This window comes from Dipodomys spectabilis, unplaced genomic scaffold (assembly GCF_019054845.1).
Source record: "Dipodomys spectabilis isolate Male_0828 unplaced genomic scaffold, ASM1905484v1 ptg000095l, whole genome shotgun sequence".
In the NCBI taxonomy this organism is placed as follows: domain Eukaryota; kingdom Metazoa; phylum Chordata; class Mammalia; order Rodentia; family Heteromyidae; genus Dipodomys; species Dipodomys spectabilis.
In genome coordinates, this window is record NW_024870772.1 from 18,470,871 (window position 1) to 18,492,131 (window position 21,261).

A 21,261-nucleotide genomic window follows, 5' to 3' on the forward strand; every position below is an offset into this window, starting at 1 on the left:
AGAATGTTCAGATCACTGAAATCAGAGTTAAGAGTTAAGCATATGCATAGGATAAAGCATATCACTAAGGATAAAAAAAATCAGCTAAAAAATAGCTTTCAAAGCTGCAGCATGTCAATAATAGAAAATCCTGTGTGAAAATCCAGACTTACCGTTGGATCCTGGGTCTCTCTGAGTTTGTGTGTAAAAGATAACAATTTATTCAATGCTTCCTGAGGTATATTTGGGACCTATTTTATGAGAGAATTGAGCAAAAACAGGAAGAATAAATTGGGAAATCCCATCAGTAAACCAGAAATGAAGACTACATAACAAATGATATTAGAATTAAATGTATATAAAGACTTCTGCTACTGATTACATACTTAATGTATGAATGAAGTTACTAAGCCAGGGCTGGGAATGTGGTTTAGTGACAGAGTGCTTGCCTCACATGCATGAAGCCATGGGTTCAATTCCTCAGTACCACATATACAGAAAAAGCTGGAAGTGGTGCTGTGGCTCAAGTAGTAGAGTGCTAGCCTTGAGCAAAAGAGGCTCAGGGACAGTGTCCAGGCCCAGAGTTCACGCCCCAGGACTGGAAAAAAGAAGTTGCTAAGCCTCCACTTTGCATTAAAAACTGAGACAAGCAAATGGAGCTGTAAAGTGCTGTCTTGAGCACAAAAGCTCAGGGACAGTGCCCAGGCCCTGAGTTCAAGCACCAGGACCAGTGCACATACACAAAAATAAATATATAAAATTAAAAACTAGGCAAATAAAACCAAGACAGTTTTCCACATATAACTTAATCATCCACAGAAAACTTAAACTAATCTCTAACTAAATTTTTTTAATGGCATATATAGTGTGGAAAGGTTATAATTTCTTGTTTTGTTGGCTTCAGAGCACTTCTTTAAGCTCTTATTTAGGCATTTCCTTACTGAAATCAAATTCCTTTAGTAGAAAATTTATATATGTTTAATAAGTGATATATGTTACTCTAGTACAAAGAATGGATGTTCAAAATGACTATTTTTCTCAAAGACTTTTAAAATACATACTTGAGAGCCACGATCAAGCTATCAATGAACTCTGACAAGATTTGTCCAAATAATGCACACTGATTTTAACTTTAGCAAACCTTAATGTGATTAAGTATTAATTAAACTGCATGTAAATCTTTTGCAAGTAACAAATTCTTAAATTTTAATTTAAAAGACCAGAGAGAAACGATTAAATAAGAGCTGGCATAATATAACCATTTCAAAAGACTATTTTCTGCTCAAGATTTATTTGGTCATTTAAATAGTTGTTAGATTATCCTTGTTTTCAGAAGAAGAAACCATAGCTAAAGTATTTACCCTAGACCTAGAAGCTAAGATTTGGGGAATTTTGATGTTTAGAGACCAGCTATACAACACTGAAGCCAATGCCCTTGTATATAACCATACAACAAAACCTGAGAACAATCAGATTATCTTCTATTTCAAAAAGAATGAATGTATTTATGTAAAAAATTAATTACTAGTGATCTAGAACAGCTCTGTCCAATAGAACTCTCTATGACAATGGAAAGGTAGCCAAAAACCTTATGGAGATAGCTATTGAATGTGACTAAGAAACTGAGTGTTTTTTCCTTATTAATTGAATGTGGCTAGTACTATTACAACAAATAGTGTAGTGGTAGAATTTCAAAAGTGCTAAACACATGTTTGGTTAAAGAAGACACTGAAATTAATAGAAACACACACACACACACACACACACACACACACACGCATACACACACACATCCCAGAAACCCTAGAAGCTATCAGATGACTGGTCAGGTGAATGTAAGATTTATTGAGTCAGGACTGTGAAAATTCACTATTTTCTACAAAAATCTAAGGAATTAAAATACATTTGGTCACTCTTTGCAGTAGGAACTTAAAAACAGTCATTTCTGACTGAGTATAAAAAGAATTGTAACACTCCATCTACAAGAGGGTAGAGGAGAGGCGACCTAGAGCTGTGGTGTTCAAAGTTTAAAGACTAGTAGAATGTACATTACCTGGAAACTAATCAGAATGCAAATTGTCATATACCGTCTACTGACAAAACATCTATGGAAAAGCTGAGATCTGTTTTAATCTCTTTTTCTGATTTTGAAAAGTATTAAAGTTTTAAAACCATTGACCTATATCCCATATGAAGAAAATACCAAACTCTACACCAGCATGTATTAGGGTACCTTAGTGAAAGAACAGCTATATACACTAGACTAGAGTTGGCCTCATTCTTACCATCTCCTTCACCACTTGTACTTCTTCACTTTTGACAAGTGGCTTCATATAATGGAAAAAGAACATGGTTAAAAATTCTGGTCCCAGCCACTGCTGTGTTGTGCTGCCAATAACAGGGGGTTCTGCCAAAGCGATGATTCTGAAGGAAGGATGGATAGGAAAAATGGATCTAAAAGGAGAAAGAAAGAAAACACAAACTTTTCACAGTAGAAATCAGGTCATGGTAGCTGAAGCTAGGTAATGATAAACATAATTCCATTAATAAATGCAAAAATAATTATCTAAAAAATGAGATTTCAAGAAAAAGTCTAGTATTCTAAGATCCTAAGAGTAAGAGAAATAAATACTTGCTACTAATAATTATTGTACATTATCTATTTATGAAACTCTAGCCCTTATCTAAATTACCATTTTTGCTGTGTTACTGTGTCTGATGTGTTACTAGAGTACCTTAAACTACATGAAATTCCATCTAGTTCATATTTGTTACATAGATCTTTTTTACTTATTTACTTTAAATCTCTTGTCTTCCAAGGAGCCCAGTCTATATCAGCCACAGAAAGACCTCCTAAGTAGCTGGAATTACAGGTATGAGTCACCACACCCAGTTGAAAGTTATGACTTTTAAAATGATCTATTTAAAAATCTCTGCTAGGAAATCTGAGGAAGCATGAAGTTACTCTAGACATACAAGAGAAAAAGATGACCTGACATGGTTAGTGAAGTAACTTGAGTTGTTTTTGGATGAATGACTAAAAATTCCTTGTTGTGATCTAATCATAGGATTGATGTTGCCAGTTTTTATCAATTCTGCTAAAAAACCCAGCAGAAGTATGTTTTGGCAAGGAAATATAGCTCTTGCTAAGAGGAAAAAGAGATAAAACTTAAACACTTGCCTAGATTTTCAGAAAACAAAAATACAGCTATGTAATTGGCATCTCATCATTCAATATTACATTAGAACTTCAGTTAGCTGATTAGATAGCTATAATACCAGGAGGTAGAACATGAATGAAAAGAATCACATGAGTACTTTCAGGAGTTCAGATTTTTTTTAAATGGCAGGTCCACTAATTCCTGGTTTTATAATCTGTAACTTCAAAGGTCACATTTTAATTTGTAAGTCAGGGAAAGCAATTTTAGAAATCACAATTTGCAGTATCTCAATGAATCTGTAAGGGCTACTAGATCATTTCAATTTTCTAGGTTTAAATAGAAAATGTAGCCAAGTGCTGGTGACTCATACCTGTAATCCTAGCTAGTAGGAGTCTAAGATCTGAGGTTTGTGGTTCAGTTCCAGCCTGGGCAGCAAAGTACACAAGACTCTTATCTCCAATTAACCACCAAAAAGTTCAAAGTGCAGCTGTACTCAAGTGGTAGAGCAGCTAGCCCTGAGAATAAAAGCTCAGGGACAGTAGTACCCAGGACATGAGTTCAAGCTCCAGGATTGGCACCCGACAAAAAAAGTAAATAACAAGAAATGTACTCTTTGCCTTACTCATGTAACTGTAACCCCTCTTACAGCATCTTTACAACAAAATAAAAAAAATTAAAAGTAAATAAAAAGAAGAGGTAGTTATATTCCTATAGGACCTGGGGAATGACTTGTCCCAAAAAGTTGCTCTGGAAAAACAGGGAAGGATAATAACTTGTATAGTTCCTAAAAATCCAGGACAGAATGGTCCCTTAGGACTGCTAGTGATTGAATAGTCATAGACCAGAAACTGGAGACAGGAAATTCTAAAATCAGAACATTAAAGAGGCAGGTTATTCTATTTTCCACTTCAGCTAAGTAGTTTGTTATATACAGATGACTGACTCTACCTCTGCCTCAGGCGTAGCCACAAATGTTCAACCTTGATCCTTCTGATACCTAGTTGGGATAAAGTGGGAGACAGAGTCTGGTTTGGGTGCACAAAATTAAAATTGCAGATTAGTTTTTCACTTAAGATGGTTTGATGAGAAAAATCAGAGACTAAACAAAGTCAACAGCTAATTAGCTAGACAAAAGGAGTCCAATTTATATGGCTAAACCAAGAAAGAAGAAAGGAAGCTGGCCTGGTGGCTCACACTTGTAATCCCAGCTACTCAAGAGGCTGAGATCTGAGGATCAAGGTTCAAAGCCAGCTCAGGCAGGAAAGACCATGAGATTCTTATCTCCAATAAACCACTCAGAAAACCGAAGTGTGGCTCAAGTGGTAGAGCACTAGCCTTGAGCTGAAGAGCTCAGGGACAGCGCCCAGGCCCAGAGTTCAAGCCCCATGACTGACAAAAAAAAAAAAAAAGAAAGAAGGAAGGAGTCAAAGCAGTGCTATAAAGTCATAACTAGAAGAATAACTAAAATAGGAGCTAGCTAGGTGGTTTGAATTTAAATAAAGTAAAGGGACATATATTGTCAAGGGCTTTTTAGCATGGGGTCTTACAAATCTGAAGGGAGAAGTTTCTTAGACAGTTGATTCAGTGGATAGAGAAAAGTGTAGGCTGACAAAAACAGCTATCAAACTACTGAACAACAGGATGTGGAGGACTTTTGTTCTCGGTTCCCCCAGGTTCTCCCTGAAGGCTTCCTTATAAACAAATAGGTTATAGGGAAAGTCATTTCCTGGTGTTATGTTCTCTAAGTCTGAAAGTTAGCAGAGGATGGGCCCTGTACTTTAGGATGATTAGACAAATGGGTGGGTAATTCCAAGGCTACCTGATTAAAAACTGGGGAAAAAAGAATGGTATGGTAGCTCATACCTGTAATCCCAGCACTCAAGAGGCTGAGACAGGGGAATCATAAGTTTTAGACAAGCATGGGCTACATAAAAAGACCTTGTCTTCAAAACAAAGGAAAGGAAAGAAACATTGTGAAATTTAAATGAAGGGTTAATTTTGTTGGAATATACAATGTCAACAAAACAACAAATGAAATAAAAGATATGGCTTACCTTCAAATAAATTGGCATTATTTCCTAAACACTAAAGGTTTTAAAAGCAAAACAAAAAAGTATTGCTGATCTTTTTTATTGTGAAAATACCTTACAGAGGGGTTACAATTACATGAGCAAGGTAATGAGTACATTTCTTATCAAGCATTGTTGCATCCTCCTTTGTTTCCCCTTACCATCCCTTCCCATCTCTCCCCGCCAGAACTCCCCCCCCCCACCTGCCCCTCTGCCCCCTCCCAAGCGCCAAAGTTGTAAAGTTTGTTTTCTGACATAACATCTTGTACATCTCATTGTTGCAATGGGTCCACCTGTATCCCTATTTAAACAATTTGTTTTTTCCTTTCTCCTCCCCAAATTGTATCAACATCAAATACAGTGAAAACAGGGGATATACCATGGGGGAGGGACATACAAAGCATCAAAGAAATCATCTTATAAATGTTAGAAACAACAGCAAGAAAGAAAAACCATTTGAGTCCTTATCTTGGGGTGCATTTCGCCTAACATCAACTTATCTGACCGTTTCTGCTTGTCTCAGACATATACTAGTTATTGCAAATAAGGGAAACCATGGGACCTATGTTTCTTTGGGTCTGGCTTACTTCACTTAATATAATTTTTTCCAAGTCTTTCCACTTCCTAACAAATGGGGCAATGTCATTCTTTCTGATGGAGGCATAGAATTCCAGTGTGTGTGTGTGTGTGTGTGTGTGTGTGTGTGTGTGTGTGTGTGTGTGTGTGTGTGTGTGTGTGTGTGTGTGTGTGTGTGTGTGTGTGTGTGTGTGTGTGTGTGTGTGTGTGTGTGTGTGTGTGTGTGTGTGTGTGTGTGTGTGTGTGTGTGTGTGTGTGTGTGTGTGTGTGTGTGTATCACATTTTCTTGATTCATTCATCTACTGAGGGGCATCTGGATAGATCCTTATGTATCACCCTACATGAGAATCAACTGCAAATGGATCAAAGACCTTGGAGTCAAAGCAGACACCCTGAAAACATTACAGGACGGAATAGGAGAAACCCTTAGGTCTCCTTGGTACAGGCCGAAATTTTCTTAATAGAGACCCAGAAACACAAGAAATCAAAGAAAGGTTGGACAAATGGGATTGCATGAAATTGCAGAGCTTCTGCACGGCAAAGGACATAGCTAGCAAGATCCATAGAAAGCCCACAGATTAAGAGAAGATCTTCATTAGCCATACAATGGACAAGGGTCTCATGTCTAAAATATACCTGGAACTCAAAAAATTAAATCCTCCAACAACAAATCCTCAAAGAAACAACTGCCCAATAAATAAGTGGTCCAAAGACTTAAAGAGAAACTTCTCTGAAGAAGAAAGAAGGATGGCCAATAGACACATGAAGAAATGCTCAACCTCCCTAGCCATAAAAGAAATGCAAATCAAAACAACATTGAGATACCACCTCAATTTAGAATGGCTATAACCAAGAACTCTAATAACAACAGATGCTGGAGGGGATGTGGACAGAAGGGAACCCTACTGCATTGTTGGTGGGAGTATAAACTTGTTCAACAACTTTGGAAAACAGTATGGAGGTTCCTCAAAAGACTCCACATATATGCTGTCTTCAAACATGGCTAAGAGAAAAAGCAAAAGGTTCTCCAGAATCTAATCTATTAAGAATTGTGTTCCAAAGTGCAATTATAGGCCATCATTTATCCTGCAAGTAAGTTTTCTTTTTCTTATTAAAGGAAGTAGCTCTATTTGATCCTTATTTCCTGTAAGAAATTCGAGCACTGTAAGTATGGGTGGCCTTCACACTATTTCAGGTCTCCACATCAATGCATTCTTGGTATCTCACAACAATCTAAGTTTCTAATATTTCTAAGTGTGTTCTAAGAAGTGTGTTCTAAGAATTTGACCCACCTGCACAGTATTGAGGAAGAATTATTTAGCAAGAGTCAACCATCATTGCTTTGAAAGTGGGTTTCATACCAAGAAATTGAAAACACTGATAGCACACAACCAGCAGATGTTAATGATGGGACCCTATGCCATCAGACTTGTTATTAAAAGGCATTGAACTATCCCTAATTAGTAGGTTTAAACAAGGTAATATTGTTAGTCCAGAATTCTACCTATACCTGTATTAACAGAAATATATTTACCTGAATTTTCTAAACTTTATCCCAGATTTACTCATTGAAAAACATGTATTATATTATCTCCTATGCACTATGTACTATGACCTTAGAAACAAAGAGATGAAGCACAGAAGCAAGTCAGAGTCCTGGTGACATCCAAGCCCCAGGTTCTACTCTTCCTCAGGCCTAATTTTATCCTTTTACCATGAAGTACCAAAAATTTCCTGTTGAAATATCTTGAAATTTTTTGCTACTTATAACAAAAGAAATCCTGCCAAGAAAAGGTCAGATAAGATGGTGTTAGGCAAAATGAACCCCAAGATAAGGACAGAAGTGTTTTTTTTTCTTGCTTGCTATTTATTGTTTCTAACATATTTATAAGGTAATCACCTTGTTGCTTTGTATGTCCCTCCCCCAAGGTATAACCCCTGTTTTCACTGTATTTGATGCTATTATAATTTGGGGAGGGGAAGGGAAAAAACAAATTGTTTAAATAGGGATACAGGTGGACCCATTGCAACAATGAGATGTACAAACTGCTATGTTGAAAAATGAACTTTACAACTTTGGCCGGGGAGTGGGTGGGGGGGTGTAGTCGTGGGGATGGAGGGTAGGGGAAAAATAAAGAAGGAGGCAACAATGCTTGATAAGAAATGTACTTATTACCTTGCTCATGTAATTGTAACCCCTCTGTATGGTATATCCACAATAAAAAATTATTAAAAATTTAAAAAAAGAAATCTTGCCAATACTTATAAAAATTGTTCTGATCTGGAAGCAGAAGCAGATATTTAAATTTACAAAATTTGGTCTAGAAGCAAAGACATTATTAAATCTGCATTACCACCACAATATTCAGATTTCACAAAAAATCACCCAACTGCTGTAAAGTCCACTCTCAAGAGACATTACTCCTCAGATCAGTAGAAGTTGTTCTTAGAATTCTGGTCTCTTGGTGTTAAGACTTATTTGTGCAAGACTATGGAAGCCAGCAGTCAGGCAGTTTTACCTGACACATCAGCCCTGGCCACCATTCCCATTCCTCTAAAACCCTTCCTCTCAAAAAAAAAAAAAAGCAATATTTTTCTTTGTCATCCTACCTTTGATCTTTTTTCCTGTCTTAAAATCAACTACAAATAAAACATTAATAAAATTAAAATGAAAGTCCAGTGAGTTTTAATACTATAAAGGCAAGTCTCCGCTGAACTTCAGTTTGTCATTATATACAGAAATGAAGAGGTACGTTGGGTCATCAGTTTCTAGTAGTAGTTTGTAATGTGAATGCCAAGAATGACATTTGATATGGATAGAGCATAAATCAACTCAAGCTAGATAAGAGGCCATATTCACAAGAACAACTCATGAAATGAATTAATTTTCTTGCCCAGTACAAGTTTCTGCTTTTTATAGTGTTATGTATCCTTTTTGTCAAACTGTTAAGCAATAAATTCAGTAACAAGCTGTTACCCAATAAACACAACATTGAAAGAAGTAATGCCAACTGACTTAGAAGAATCTAGTTCATTGTGATAATAAAAAAAAAATATTCATTCTCAGAAAAACAAAAATAAGTTTCCAAAATAAACCAAAGTTAACCAAAAAGAGGTAAAGAAATTTACAAGTAACCTATTCCTAACAGTGAAGCAGACTGTGTAAAAAAGATTACACTCAACAACAACAACAAAAACTAAAACCTGTTTACAATCATTTGAAAACTTTCCTTCTTGGTTACAAATAAGGAACTTATAAGAAATAGAATCCGGTTTTCAAGTAGAAAAACACTTTAGACAAGACAGGAGAATAATTGTTAGAACAGCTTATCTCAGAAAGTTAATAAAGGCCCCCAAAATTGACAAAACATAAGAGAAGCTGAGGGTATAGGAATGTAGCTCAGTAGAGCATTGCCTGGTTGTATCAGGCCTTAAGTTTTATTAATACCATAAGGGTGAATGTTCAGAAAACAGGGAGGAAAAGAAAGGAGTGGGGAGAAGAGAGAGAGAGCAAGAGGGGGGAGAGATTAAGAAAATTATTTGGGTGCTGGTGCCTTATGCCTATAATCCTAGCTACTTAGGAGGCTGAGCTCTGAGGGTTATGGTTCTATGCCAGTTTGGTCAGAAAAGTCTAAGAGGCTCTTATCTCCAATTAACCAGCAAAACACTGGAAGTGGAAGTATGGCTCAAATGGTACAGTGTAAGAACATGAGACCTTGAGTTTATGAAAAGAAAAGGAATGAAAATTAGAAATTTAGCCCAGGAGGTACAGCATATCTACATAATGAAAGATTTATGAAGAGAAAGTACAGGAAACCAGGGATATTGAAACAGAGAAGTCTAAGATGATATTACATAGCTTCATACAAGTATAAAGAACAACAAGGGCAGATTAGGTGAGAATACAACATGGGAAAATGATGATTGATAAATATGAGACATGCTTGAATATGCTGAGAAGAGTTCCACAGAAGAAAGATTCAGGGTGAAAAAGTGATATATACACAGAAAATAGGTCCTCTTCTGTGCTGCCAGACTTTTTTCTAACATCCACATTGGTACTGTAATTATTTATTTATTTATGGCTTTCATATGTAATTACTAACTTTAGAAAAAAACAGGATGCATGACTAAAGGGAAAATGATTACAGTAAACTAAGTGGCTCAACCAGATATTGTCTTTATGATATCACAATAAAATGCATTATGCTTTTCTCAATAAAAACTGAGCAAAGTTCTAAACAAAATAAAGTAACTTTTCAAGAAGAATGGAGACAAGTATACATGTGTAGTGAGAAGAAAGGAGCTATAAGGATTGATCCTTAATTTTCTATGTGGAAAATCAATATATAAATTTTTCCCCTGTGCCAGTACTTGGGAGTTTGAACTCAAGGCCTCAGGCTCTTGATCAGCTTATTTGCTCACAGATGGTGCTCTACCGTTTGAGCCAAGCCTCTAGTTCTGGCTTTTTTCTGGTTAGCTACAGATAATACTCTCAGGTATTTGTTTGCTTCAGCTGGCTCTAAACTGAGCTTTTCAAATCTCAGCCTCCTGAAGAGCTAGGATTACAGGCATGACACACTGGTACAGAGATATAATTTTTATCACTAAAAAATTATTCAAGAAATCTCAATGAAAACATATTGCTTAGTAGGTAACAAAAAAGTCGCTAAAAGTTTAGAAAGTTTGTAGCGAAGTAGAAAATGATAGATGATTATAGATGAAAAGGGCCTGATTTCTTTTCATAAATGGTTTGAAAAAGTCATTTAGTTCGAGTTTTCATGTATAGTCAACACTGGCAAATAAAAGTCTGAAGGAAAGCAAGCCTTGCTGTGATATCTCCATTTTCTCAGAGTGACCTCTAGAGGTGGAGGCAAACCGGGTTTGCATACATAGGGGACAAAGAGTCATAAGCTGAGTTTGTAAGTATGGGAGAGACAGCATATGAGAGTGATAAAAGTGGGAAACTTTAGAAAGTATTACTGACCAATGTAAGCCAAACCCTGAGCATGACTCCCAGGGTCACTCTGTTCCTAAAAGTGTTTTTCATTTGCAAAACTGTCTGAGACCATTAGGAAAACCTTAGGTTCTTTTCATAGAAAAAGGGTTATCATGTCTGGGACATCTGGCGTGAGTACAATGCTCGTGGTGTCCTAAGGAAAACTTCCAGGCAAGCTTGCTGTGAGGTATTGCCCAATTGCTTTGATTCATCTGTCTGAAAAATACAAACTTTCTCCTAAGCAAGTGAGTCACGTGTAAATAATGTATGAAAGATGAATGTTCTGAACTGAAGGTATGAAATGCATACAACTTGCATATGTAAACATTCAAACTTTTTTAGAGATAGAGAAATTTCATAATATACTCTTCAGAAGAACAAGCAACTGTGTAATTGAGTGAAATTCTTAATAACACAGAAGATTTTAATATTTCCCTTCCAAAATAATTTAACAGGTTTGTTTCATTTTCATATATGCAAATTGGATCATACTCATCCTCACCCTATCTGTCTGCTCACCCTATCCCTACCACTGACACTTACTCCACTCCCTTATAGTCAGAGCCTATTTTACTTTCCTGTCAATATGGCAGCAAGCCCTTTGGGAAGGAGAGATGCTTCAATTAAAGTCAATTAAAGTTACTAGGAGTTCTCCAATATGCCAATCTCTAATCTTGTTAAAAATATTCATAGAGGGCTGGGAAGGTGGTTCAGTGGTAGAGCACTTGCCTTGCATGCATTAGGTCCTGAGTTCGATTCCTCAGTACCACATAAGCAGAAAAAAAAGCCGAAAGTGGCACTGTGGCTCAAGTGGTAGAGCGCTAGCCTTGAAGTGAAGAGCTGAGAGACAGCGCCCAGGCCCAGAGTTCAGGCCCATGACCGCCCCCTCCCCAAAAAAATATTCATAGAATTCAGGTGCTAAAGGATAATTCTATAATTCTAGCTCTGTAGGATGCTGAGATTGCAAGGATCTTGATTTAAGACTAGCCTAGGCAAAAAGTTTGAAAGACTCTCCTCTCAACCAACAGGTGGGTGTGATGGGGATATACCTGTCATTCTTGCAATGACAGAGGCAGAGATGGAGAAGACCGAAGTTCCAGGGCAGAAAAGCTCATGATCCTTCATCTCAATGAAGGGTCTAGGCATAGCGTTGTGCATCTACTATCCCAATAGTTGGATTACAGTCCATATGTTAGACCCTATCTCAAAAATAACCAGTGCGAAAAAAGGAAGTATGGCTCAGCAGTGGAGTGCCTGTCTACTAGGTGAGAGGCTCTGAGGTGAAACTTCAGTATCACACACATATATACATATACACATACACACACACCACAGAAATGCAATTACGCATGGAAAATATTTGCCAAACTTCCTCTAAGGGAAAATACATGCAGCTAAAAAAATATTTTCATGAACAGGTTTTATTCTGAAATTTTCAAACCTATAGATAATTTAAAGAGAAAAATGCACACAATTTTATTTCCTTCACCTAGATTTTTTTTTCCAGTTTTGAGATTTTTTTTTTTAACACGCTGTGTTCTCATTCTCACTTGATGTCTGGTTTGTGCATTCATGTTGACACATGTCTGTGTCTTTTATCCTTTTCTTTTTCCCTTAAATATTTGGAAATTGCAAACTTCTTTTAAACTTTATTCTATACTTAGGTATTCTATTCTTAGGTATTCCTAAGAATGGGAATACTCTCCTTCATAACTGCAATGACATTATGATATTTAAGAAAATAAATACTAATTCAATATCATGTAAGATATACAGAATTCATATTTAGCTCTTTATAATTGTCTTTTATATCTATTTTCACTTTGGTTCTTACTCCTGGAAATCTCAGCTGTTGCATTTGTGTTGCTCTCTCTCTCTTTCTCTCTGAACTTTCATCATTTATAAAATTAAGTCGATAATAACAACCTCATAGAATTGCTGTGAAAATTAGTTAATATAACATGACTGTATATTAATGGTTATTCTCAACCGACTGTACATTCAGACAGAAGTCTGAATAGGTCCCACTGGAAAATAGAGCATCTTGTGTCATACTGATGATATTGAGGAAACTTGGCCCAGTTAATTGTAAAAGCAACTTTGTTTTGCTGACAAGCAGCATGAGGCCAAAGCTGAATTGGTAAGGCCCACATGAAGGATGACTTTCTTTTTTTTTTTTGCCGGTTATGGGGCCTGAACTCTGTCCCTCAGCTCTTCAGCTCAAGGCTAGCGCTCTACCACTTGAGCCACAGCGCCACTTCTGGCTTTTTCTGTTTATGTGGTGCTGAGGAATCGAACCCAGGACCTCATGCATGCGAGGCAAGCATTCTACCACTGAGCCACCTTCCCAGTCCAAAGGATGACTTTCTTTAACCCACAGTTAGATACTTGTTCAAAAGCAGGGCTGAGAGTAGAGAATAAAATGTGGTCAGTGATCTCAAGTTCTACAAAATTATAGACCATCACCATGCCCACACCAAATTAATTATGGCTTGACCTTAGGTTTAGAAAAACAATGAGCAATACTATTTTCAACTTAACAATAATTGAACAATAAATGAACTCAAAATTACCTCTTCTGTAGCTGCTCATCAGACATTTGCAGCTCCTCTTTTAAACACAGGTAGCGGTCTTCTCTCAGAAGCCTAGAGCCATCATAGAGGCTGAGCTCCCGGTCATGGATTAGCCTAATGAGACAAGGGAATGTCAGGAAGCAAGGCATTCCATTCTAACCACTGACATTATTAAAGGGAGAGCCACTCAGTCCACATTTTATTATGCTAACAGTTGTGCCATCTAACAATTTTGTTAGATGGACTTTTCAAATTTTTAAGATGGTTAGCACTTGAAATTATATCTGGCAGAACTGCTGGTTTCTGTATGGAGAGCAGCAGTCATGAATACAAGATGAGGTTAGGAAAGTTAAGGAAGAGGAAGAAAGAGAGAAGGTGGGAAACAAAAGAAGAGATAGTTAAAATGAGTGATAACCATGAGGTATACATTAATGATCAAGTCAGGTGGCATAAGTCTAATGCAACTTCTAAAAGGAAAATACTATGAAAACTATTTCTACCTTTAGAAATACAGGATTTAAGCTACGAAAAAAGTCTAGATAATATATACTCTGTTACTGCATGTTCACGCTTTGATAGTGATATAATTTTACATACTATAAAATGTCTTCCAGGTACTATGATATCTGAAGCATATCAACAACTAAGTAGGCCAAAACCCATGTTAGAAGTGCCTCATAAGCATTCTCCTGCTGGAAGGAAACAGACTGTAACATGGAGGTTAAGGACATGGACAGTGAGGTCAGTCAAGTCTGAGTTCAACTCTAGCTCTGCATCTTACTGAATGACTGAGCACGGGAGAGCCTCTCTCTCTCTCTCTCTCTCTCTCTCTCTCTCTGAACTTTCATCATTTATAAAATTAACAACCTCATAGGAATTGCTGTGAAAATCAGTTAATATAACATGACTGTATATTAATGGTTATTCTCAACTGACTGTACATTAAAATCTTCTGGGAAGTGTATAAAAATGCCAATGTTCACCTTAGCATGGGCCAATTACATCAGCATTTGTGCAGTGAAGACTAGGTATCAGTATTTGTAAGTGTCCATCCTCTAAGGAGGAAATATAGAAGTATAAACTTAGCAAAAGAGCCATAGCTTCAGTCTCTTGTTGGGCATCTTTAATTATACTCAGTATCTGCATCTTGTCAAAGAACAATATTAATGTATGGACATAATCATATTTATATGTTAATAGGAAATTACATTGAACAATAGCTTTGTAGCAACTGTTAAAAAGATGAAAACCAAATAGTCGAAGAAATGGCTTATTCTACTTATTTGATCCCTTCCAATAAGTCCAAGTTATAAATCAAATGTCTACAATGTACAGCACCAAAATAAAACAAAAAAATCAGTAATGAATGCCCTAAAATAACAAGGTAGGAATATTTCCCTCAAAAGTTCTACATGGAACATATTATCTAAATATTATATTGAACAAAAGTTTCAGGAATGTGTGGTGCTTTATCTCACCTACACTAAAAAAGAAACAACCATTACAAAAATGTTCAAGTTTGTACATATGAAGTAAGCTTTGCGAGGCATCTATCATATAAATATTGAACATTTTAGCTGGGTGCTGGTGGCTCACTCTTATAATCCTAGTTACTCAGGAGGATGAGATCTGATGACTGAGATTTGAAGCTATCTCTGGCAGGAAAATTCATAAGACTCTTGTCTCCAATTAGCCACCAAAACCTGGAAGTAGAGTTGTGGCTCAAGTGGTAGAGTGTTAGCCTTGAGAAAAAAAAAAAAGGCCCTGAATTTAAGTGCAGGACCAACACACACACACACATACTTACTTCACATTTTATATTAAAACTATGTATTTTTCACTCTTCAAATAAAGATTCTAAGATCAATCAATAATGTAGATCTGTAAGGAATCTGTAATCAGTGAAGCCATGACTAACAAACTCCAGCTGTGATACTTGTGGCATGTGTAAATCTATATACAAAAAGTCTCTCAAAATTACTACTGAAAAGTTTTCTTTTCCTCAGCTTTTACACTGATATGGCAGTGGTATTTCCAAAACTGTCAAAGATTCGCAGAAATGTGTCTATAACAATAAATAATCTACCATTGTACTTGGATATAGAATTTTTAGTTTCTACCTCCCCCCCCATTTGAAAATAGGATTCCATGTCAATTGCTCATGGTGTGTGTATATGTGTGTGTGTGTTTGTGTGTGTGTATGTGTGTGTGTGTGCATGTACACATATGTGACTCATAACAAACCTTTGCAACACAGCAAGTGTGCCAGCATTGACTCGGTGAATGCCATCCAACAGGACCAGCTTCCCTTCCAGTGCAGCATTCACGAGGGCTGAGGACCGCCAGGCAGTGTCTCCGTTGGGAAGAGTGTATCTCTGCTGCAGCAGATCCCGTGCTGTCATATCCTAAATTCAGTTCCCACCACCCAGCAGAAAAAAACATGCAATTAGTCTTTAAGACATGGATAGGAGCTTATTTAACTTGATAGTCACCTCTCTCTCCCCACATACTATTTCCTATAATAATTGGAAAGTCATCCTCTCAAATCCACCAAAGAGAAAGATCTGTGGAAACCTTAGGGTCTCTTTCCTATTACATTTCACATACTAGGTAAGGATGAGGGATCCCATACTCTCTTCTCCTTTTAAAATGTCCATTTAGATAATGACAGTAATTTCTACTTGACTCTAATGGAATTTAAACTCAATTAGCTCTATTCCTTGGGTGGATCAGTGTTTGAATTCTATTTCAAATGAGATGTCATAAAACTCGACACTCAGAGGCACTTGTTATGAATGTGCAATTTCTTCCAGTTGATGGGTTTTCCTGAACAGCCATGCAAAAGCCCATCCAGTGACTTGTGAAAGCTGTTTGGTGATGGAGGAAATGGAGGAGGACAGTTAGCAGATGAGGTACAGGAATTGGAAATAACAGCATGGCACTTAGAAGTAATTTTGAAAGCAAAAACACAATGTACTAGCACTAAAATAGTGCTTAATAGACAAGCAAACTATTAATAGCTGTGGTATATAAAATCTATCTGCTATAAAAAAAAAAGTTGGTGCCGGGCTGGGAAGGTGGCTCAGTGGTAGAGCGCTTGCCTTGCATGCCTGAGGCCCTGGGTTCGATTCCCCAGCACCACATAAGCAAAAAGAAAAAAAAAAGCCATAAGTGGCGCTGTGGCTCAAGTGGTAGAGCGCTAGTCTTGAGCTGAAGAGCTGAAGACAGCGCCCAGGCCCAGAGTTCAAGCCCCATGACCAGACCCAAAAAAAACAAAACACAAAAAAAAAAGTTGGTGCCATATAATCTGAACATTTTTTCTTACATGTTAATGTAATAATTTATATTTCTGTAATACATTTTTATAGTTACAATTATTTTTTTTTAATTTGCCAGTCCTGGGACTTGAACTCAGGGCCAGGGCACTGTCCCTGAGCTTCTTTTGCATAAGGCTAGCACCTTAACACCTGAGCCATAGCGCCACTTCTGACTTTTTCTGATTATGTGGTACTGAGGAATCAAACCCAGGGCTTCATGCATGCTAGGCAAGCACCCAACCACTAAGCCACATTCCCAGCCCTTAAAAAATATAAATTCAGTGATAACTACTCCAAGTTTTAAGCAGATAGATAACTAATAAATTTGTTTATTTTTACAATTGCAATAAATCTGTATTGAAACCAATCAATATGTAAGTCCTATTTACTTCAGTGTTCTTACTATACAATGATACTAACTTCAAAACATAAACAGGTTTGCATTAAACATAAAGACTGAAAGATGAATGAGGTGACACTGATCTGACACATGGTACTCATAAGTGGACATGTTGAATTGAAAACCTCTTGCACAAAAAGATAATAATAGGAATAATAAAGTAGAAAAAGAAGGTACTTTAAAAAAGATAAAGATGCTTTAAATCTTTATGAATTTAACTCTAAAACAAAGCTAAAACTCTCAATACTAATAATTCTAGAAAAACATTTATTATAGAGTTAAGTCACATAGAAAATAAACCAGTAACATGCTATAGTATATTGGTTTGAAATCAGAGATAAAGATCAAAACAGCTGTGGAACTATTAAAATATACATAAATCCCCCTGTCCTGAAGATTCTGATGGAGTAGGTAAACTTAATTGTTTTATCAGTTTACTTTATTGTTATAATAGAGGTAAGGTACAAAAAGAGATTACAATTACATGAGTCAGGTAATGAGTACGTTTCCTTTTGAATAGTATCTTCTGCTCCCTCACTCTCTCCCAGTCCCTCCCTCCCGTCTCCACCTACAAGGTGTATAGTTCACTTTCATCCATCCAGTGAGCTCCATTGCTACACTTTTCACCCTTTTCTCATATTTATATACAATAATATTCTTATTGAAATGAACTCTAAGATATGGAAGCAAGAGACCTCTTTTTTTTTAGTTTTATATTTTGTTGATTCCGCTTTTTTTAAAAAATTAGCATCACTTGAGTAATTCTGGTATGTCTCCTAGGCAGGACGCTGCTTTATAAGACATTAGGTTGATAAAAATCTTTGTCTCATTCTTTAAACTTATATTCTACTAGGACCTATGAGTTGCATAAAAATATATAGGCTGCCTAACAAAACAACAGAAAACTAAAAGTAAAGTGAAAAATTAAGGGAAGAAGGGGCCTTGTTCCTTTTAAATACTCCTAATTCAGAGGAGGTGGCAGTTCTGTGCAAAGAAATGGATGGATGTGGACTTTGAAAATCCTCTCTCTAGACTGAAAACATATGATATCCTTGTCCAACCAAGTTTCAGTCTTTTGTTTGGGCTGGGGAAGAAGATAAAGACTGTCATGACTTTGGCCAAAAGGGTTCAAGGTCTTAAGTAATTAAGGGTAGCAACTGATTTTTTAATTTTTTTTAATTTTATGAGATAAAGGGTCATTATGTGAAGTAGTACCTAACAATTACAGTGAATATTTAAAAATCAAATTTTTGGATTCTGAATTTATTTCAAGAGAAAAGTCTTCAGTCTATACCAACACACCCTGATTCACAAATCTGTGCTCAATATGAAAAAGTGCTATTTCACATGATCATTATGCCAAAGCACTTTATATCTTATTAATTTACACAATGTTTACAGTACTTGCTTCATTCAAGTGAGTAAATATTTACCAAAACAGATGATGAGAAAAACACATAGTACACTGAGCATTTCTTTTCCAATCTAGCAGTTGGAGACTTCCTTGTATTTACTGAAGTAAAGCGAAATAATTATTTGTTGTTATACTGCGAGCTGTAACAGATCAATATAGCTCAGTGCTATTAATGCCCACCCCAACTACAGAAGAGAAATAGTTTTCTTCTATCTTGTGAGTGATAAAAAATAGAAACTAGCTTAGTTATCTCACCTAAACTCTACATGGTCTCAATTTAAGAATCATTCTTTGTTTCTAATATAGCTGTGCATTAAAATAAAAACCTTTCTGAGGAAAAAAATGTTGTTTAATATAATCTCTTTTCATATATAAGAGCTTACCTTCAAAGGTAAACACTCCAATTTTTCATAAAGAAATGGTTGGTCTTATTTCTCCAATATTAGTTAAAATCAGAAGTTATTTTTAATTGTGTAAAAGTCATTCCAATTGTATGAGAAGCAAGGAGACCATCACTGAACAACTGGAACTAATAAAATCTAACAGAAAAATTTCAGCATAATCTGAATTGACTAGTGATATGAATTAATTTTAAGTCATATGCTCTTTAAAACAGTTAACAATAATTGCAAATGTTTCTGTCCAGAGACAATTTTTAGTTCCCTAAAATTGTTGTTTTAATATTATTAAATTAATATTAAAGTTATTACTGTCATATTAACTTGTACTGTATTATGGAATTGTGTATACATGCATGCATGTATGTATACACATATTTATGTTACATTACATATATACACATATACACAATTTTCTTATTCTTCCTGCCTACATGCACATTCTATTAGTAAGCTGAAAGGAAAATATGTTTCAAAGTGCACGTTTTATGACATTTTGAGTGTACATTAATAAAAATCAAGGAAGATGAATGTTTCCATTTTGCATATATTTTCCTTGTCCCTGAAACTTGTGAACTTAAGAGGATAAAAATAGCACTAATTATATCACAGCAACCAAACCATTTCCTCTTTCTGCAATTTCCTTAAAACTTTCAAAACAACAGGTCATAGAATTGAGGTCCTTTAGAGGTATAATTCTTTAATTTCAGTGTCTCACATTCATTCTTATCCCTAGAAAACACTCTTATATTGCCAAGAGTCTGTGGTCAAGAATTATACTCTCCTCTTTTGCAACAGAGGAACCCAACTAAAAACAAAATGACCTAATAAAATGAGAAGCATAATTACATGAAGTGTTTCAGAGAATACAGATTTAACCCATAAAGCAATTGCCTGTCTTAAATATTTTTAGCACTTTAGAAAAGTCTAAGCTACTTTTTCTGAGACTTTAGAGAAATGTAGCTATATGTGATTAAATTTGTAACTCCAGAAAGTGGTTGTGAGAGTGGTTAAAATTAGTCAAGATTTAATTTCAATTTATAACTGAAATGGTATATTTTAACTATCTCTTTAATTATGAATATTGATATAGATGAATAATTTTACATTTTGATGCATATATAATAAATTATTTGGCAAAAGTAGGATATTAAACTGCATACAGTCAAAAACCAGACAAATATATATATATATATATATATATAATATATATCATCATCTGTAATCATAGCCAGTTGGACACTGAAATCAGAAAGATTAAAATGCTAGACCAATCCTGGCAGGAAGTCTAAAAGCCTCCATCTGAGTGGAAAAAAAAAAAACCAAAATACGGCATGATGGCACACATCTCTCACCTTGGTACAAAAGGAAGTCAAAAATAGGTGAGATAGGGTCCAAATGCACACCAAGGCAGGAAGGAAGACTTTAACTCAAAAATAAATCAATGCAAAAAAGGGCCAGAGTCATGATTCAAAGGTATAGTACCGGGTGCCCCACGAAGATGGCGACGGGGCAGTAGGGAAACGCCACAGCTCTCTCCAACCAAAAAGAGAGTTCGAGTTCCAACCTTTAATCTCCCCAAGAGACCGACAACAACAAAAAGACGAACACTCAGAGAAAAACCAGAGGTGGAAAATAACAAAAAAAGAAAGAGAGGAAAAGAAGAATTTCAGAACAGAGAAGAGCGAAGACCCCTCCCCCAACCTTTACTGGCCGCGCGGCAGTGCGCCAAGCCGCCGGCCAGCCGGCCCGGCAGGGGCTGCCGGAGCCACAGAGACACAGGGGGCTGCTTGCAGATCACCAGGTACCGGATTGCAGAACAGCGGATCGCCAGGAACAGAGAAACCTACCAGCCGGGAGTCTCCAGGAGGATCCCACCCCACCCATCACTCTCCACCGGAGCGGAGAGGCTCCATCCCGCCAAAGCCGCCCGGCACCAGCAGCGCCACAAAGGGACCTGTCGCGATCGCAACGACCCGGCGGGGCCCAACCCAGCCCGCAACCACCCCAACTGAACTCGGACTGCAACAACAACTGACGGACTGCAACAACAACTGACGACCTACAGGGTGAGTACCCATCAGGGGACAGGGAATCCATCAAGGGAGACCAGAGCTGGAGGGAATCCCCAGACCCTGACCTAGACTCCCTACCCCAACACCCGGACCACAGGACCCACTAAAACTGGGAACTGTTCGAGAGCCCCACCAGCCGGTGGAGCACACTCTGCTGGCCAGGCCAGAGCAAGAGCGCCCCGGGAAGGGAGCTTAAATGCTCAAGCCAGGAACAGTGCCCCTGGGTCAAGACTACCAACAGTAGAAGAAATTTGAACTGTGTCCTCCAGGCTGCATAACCAAGGTGGTATACACATTAGC

The 21,261-nt window shown here is 36.9% G+C and overlaps 1 protein-coding gene across 2 annotated transcripts in view; it reads right to left on the bottom strand.

Moving 5' to 3' along the window:
* The window catches only part of Vwa8 (von Willebrand factor A domain containing 8), a 295,472-nt gene that overhangs the window by 191,104 nt on the left and 83,107 nt on the right, over positions 1-21,261 (bottom strand). For both annotated transcript variants that reach the window (XM_042685395.1, XM_042685396.1), the window contains 4 exons: positions 15,602-15,762; positions 13,358-13,471; positions 2,265-2,433; positions 153-230 (listed from right to left, as the gene is read on the bottom strand). In XM_042685395.1, the coding sequence (XP_042541329.1) occupies positions 153-230; positions 2,265-2,433; positions 13,358-13,471; positions 15,602-15,762 (522 nt within the window). The remainder of the gene's footprint in view (positions 1-152; positions 231-2,264; positions 2,434-13,357; positions 13,472-15,601; positions 15,763-21,261) is intronic.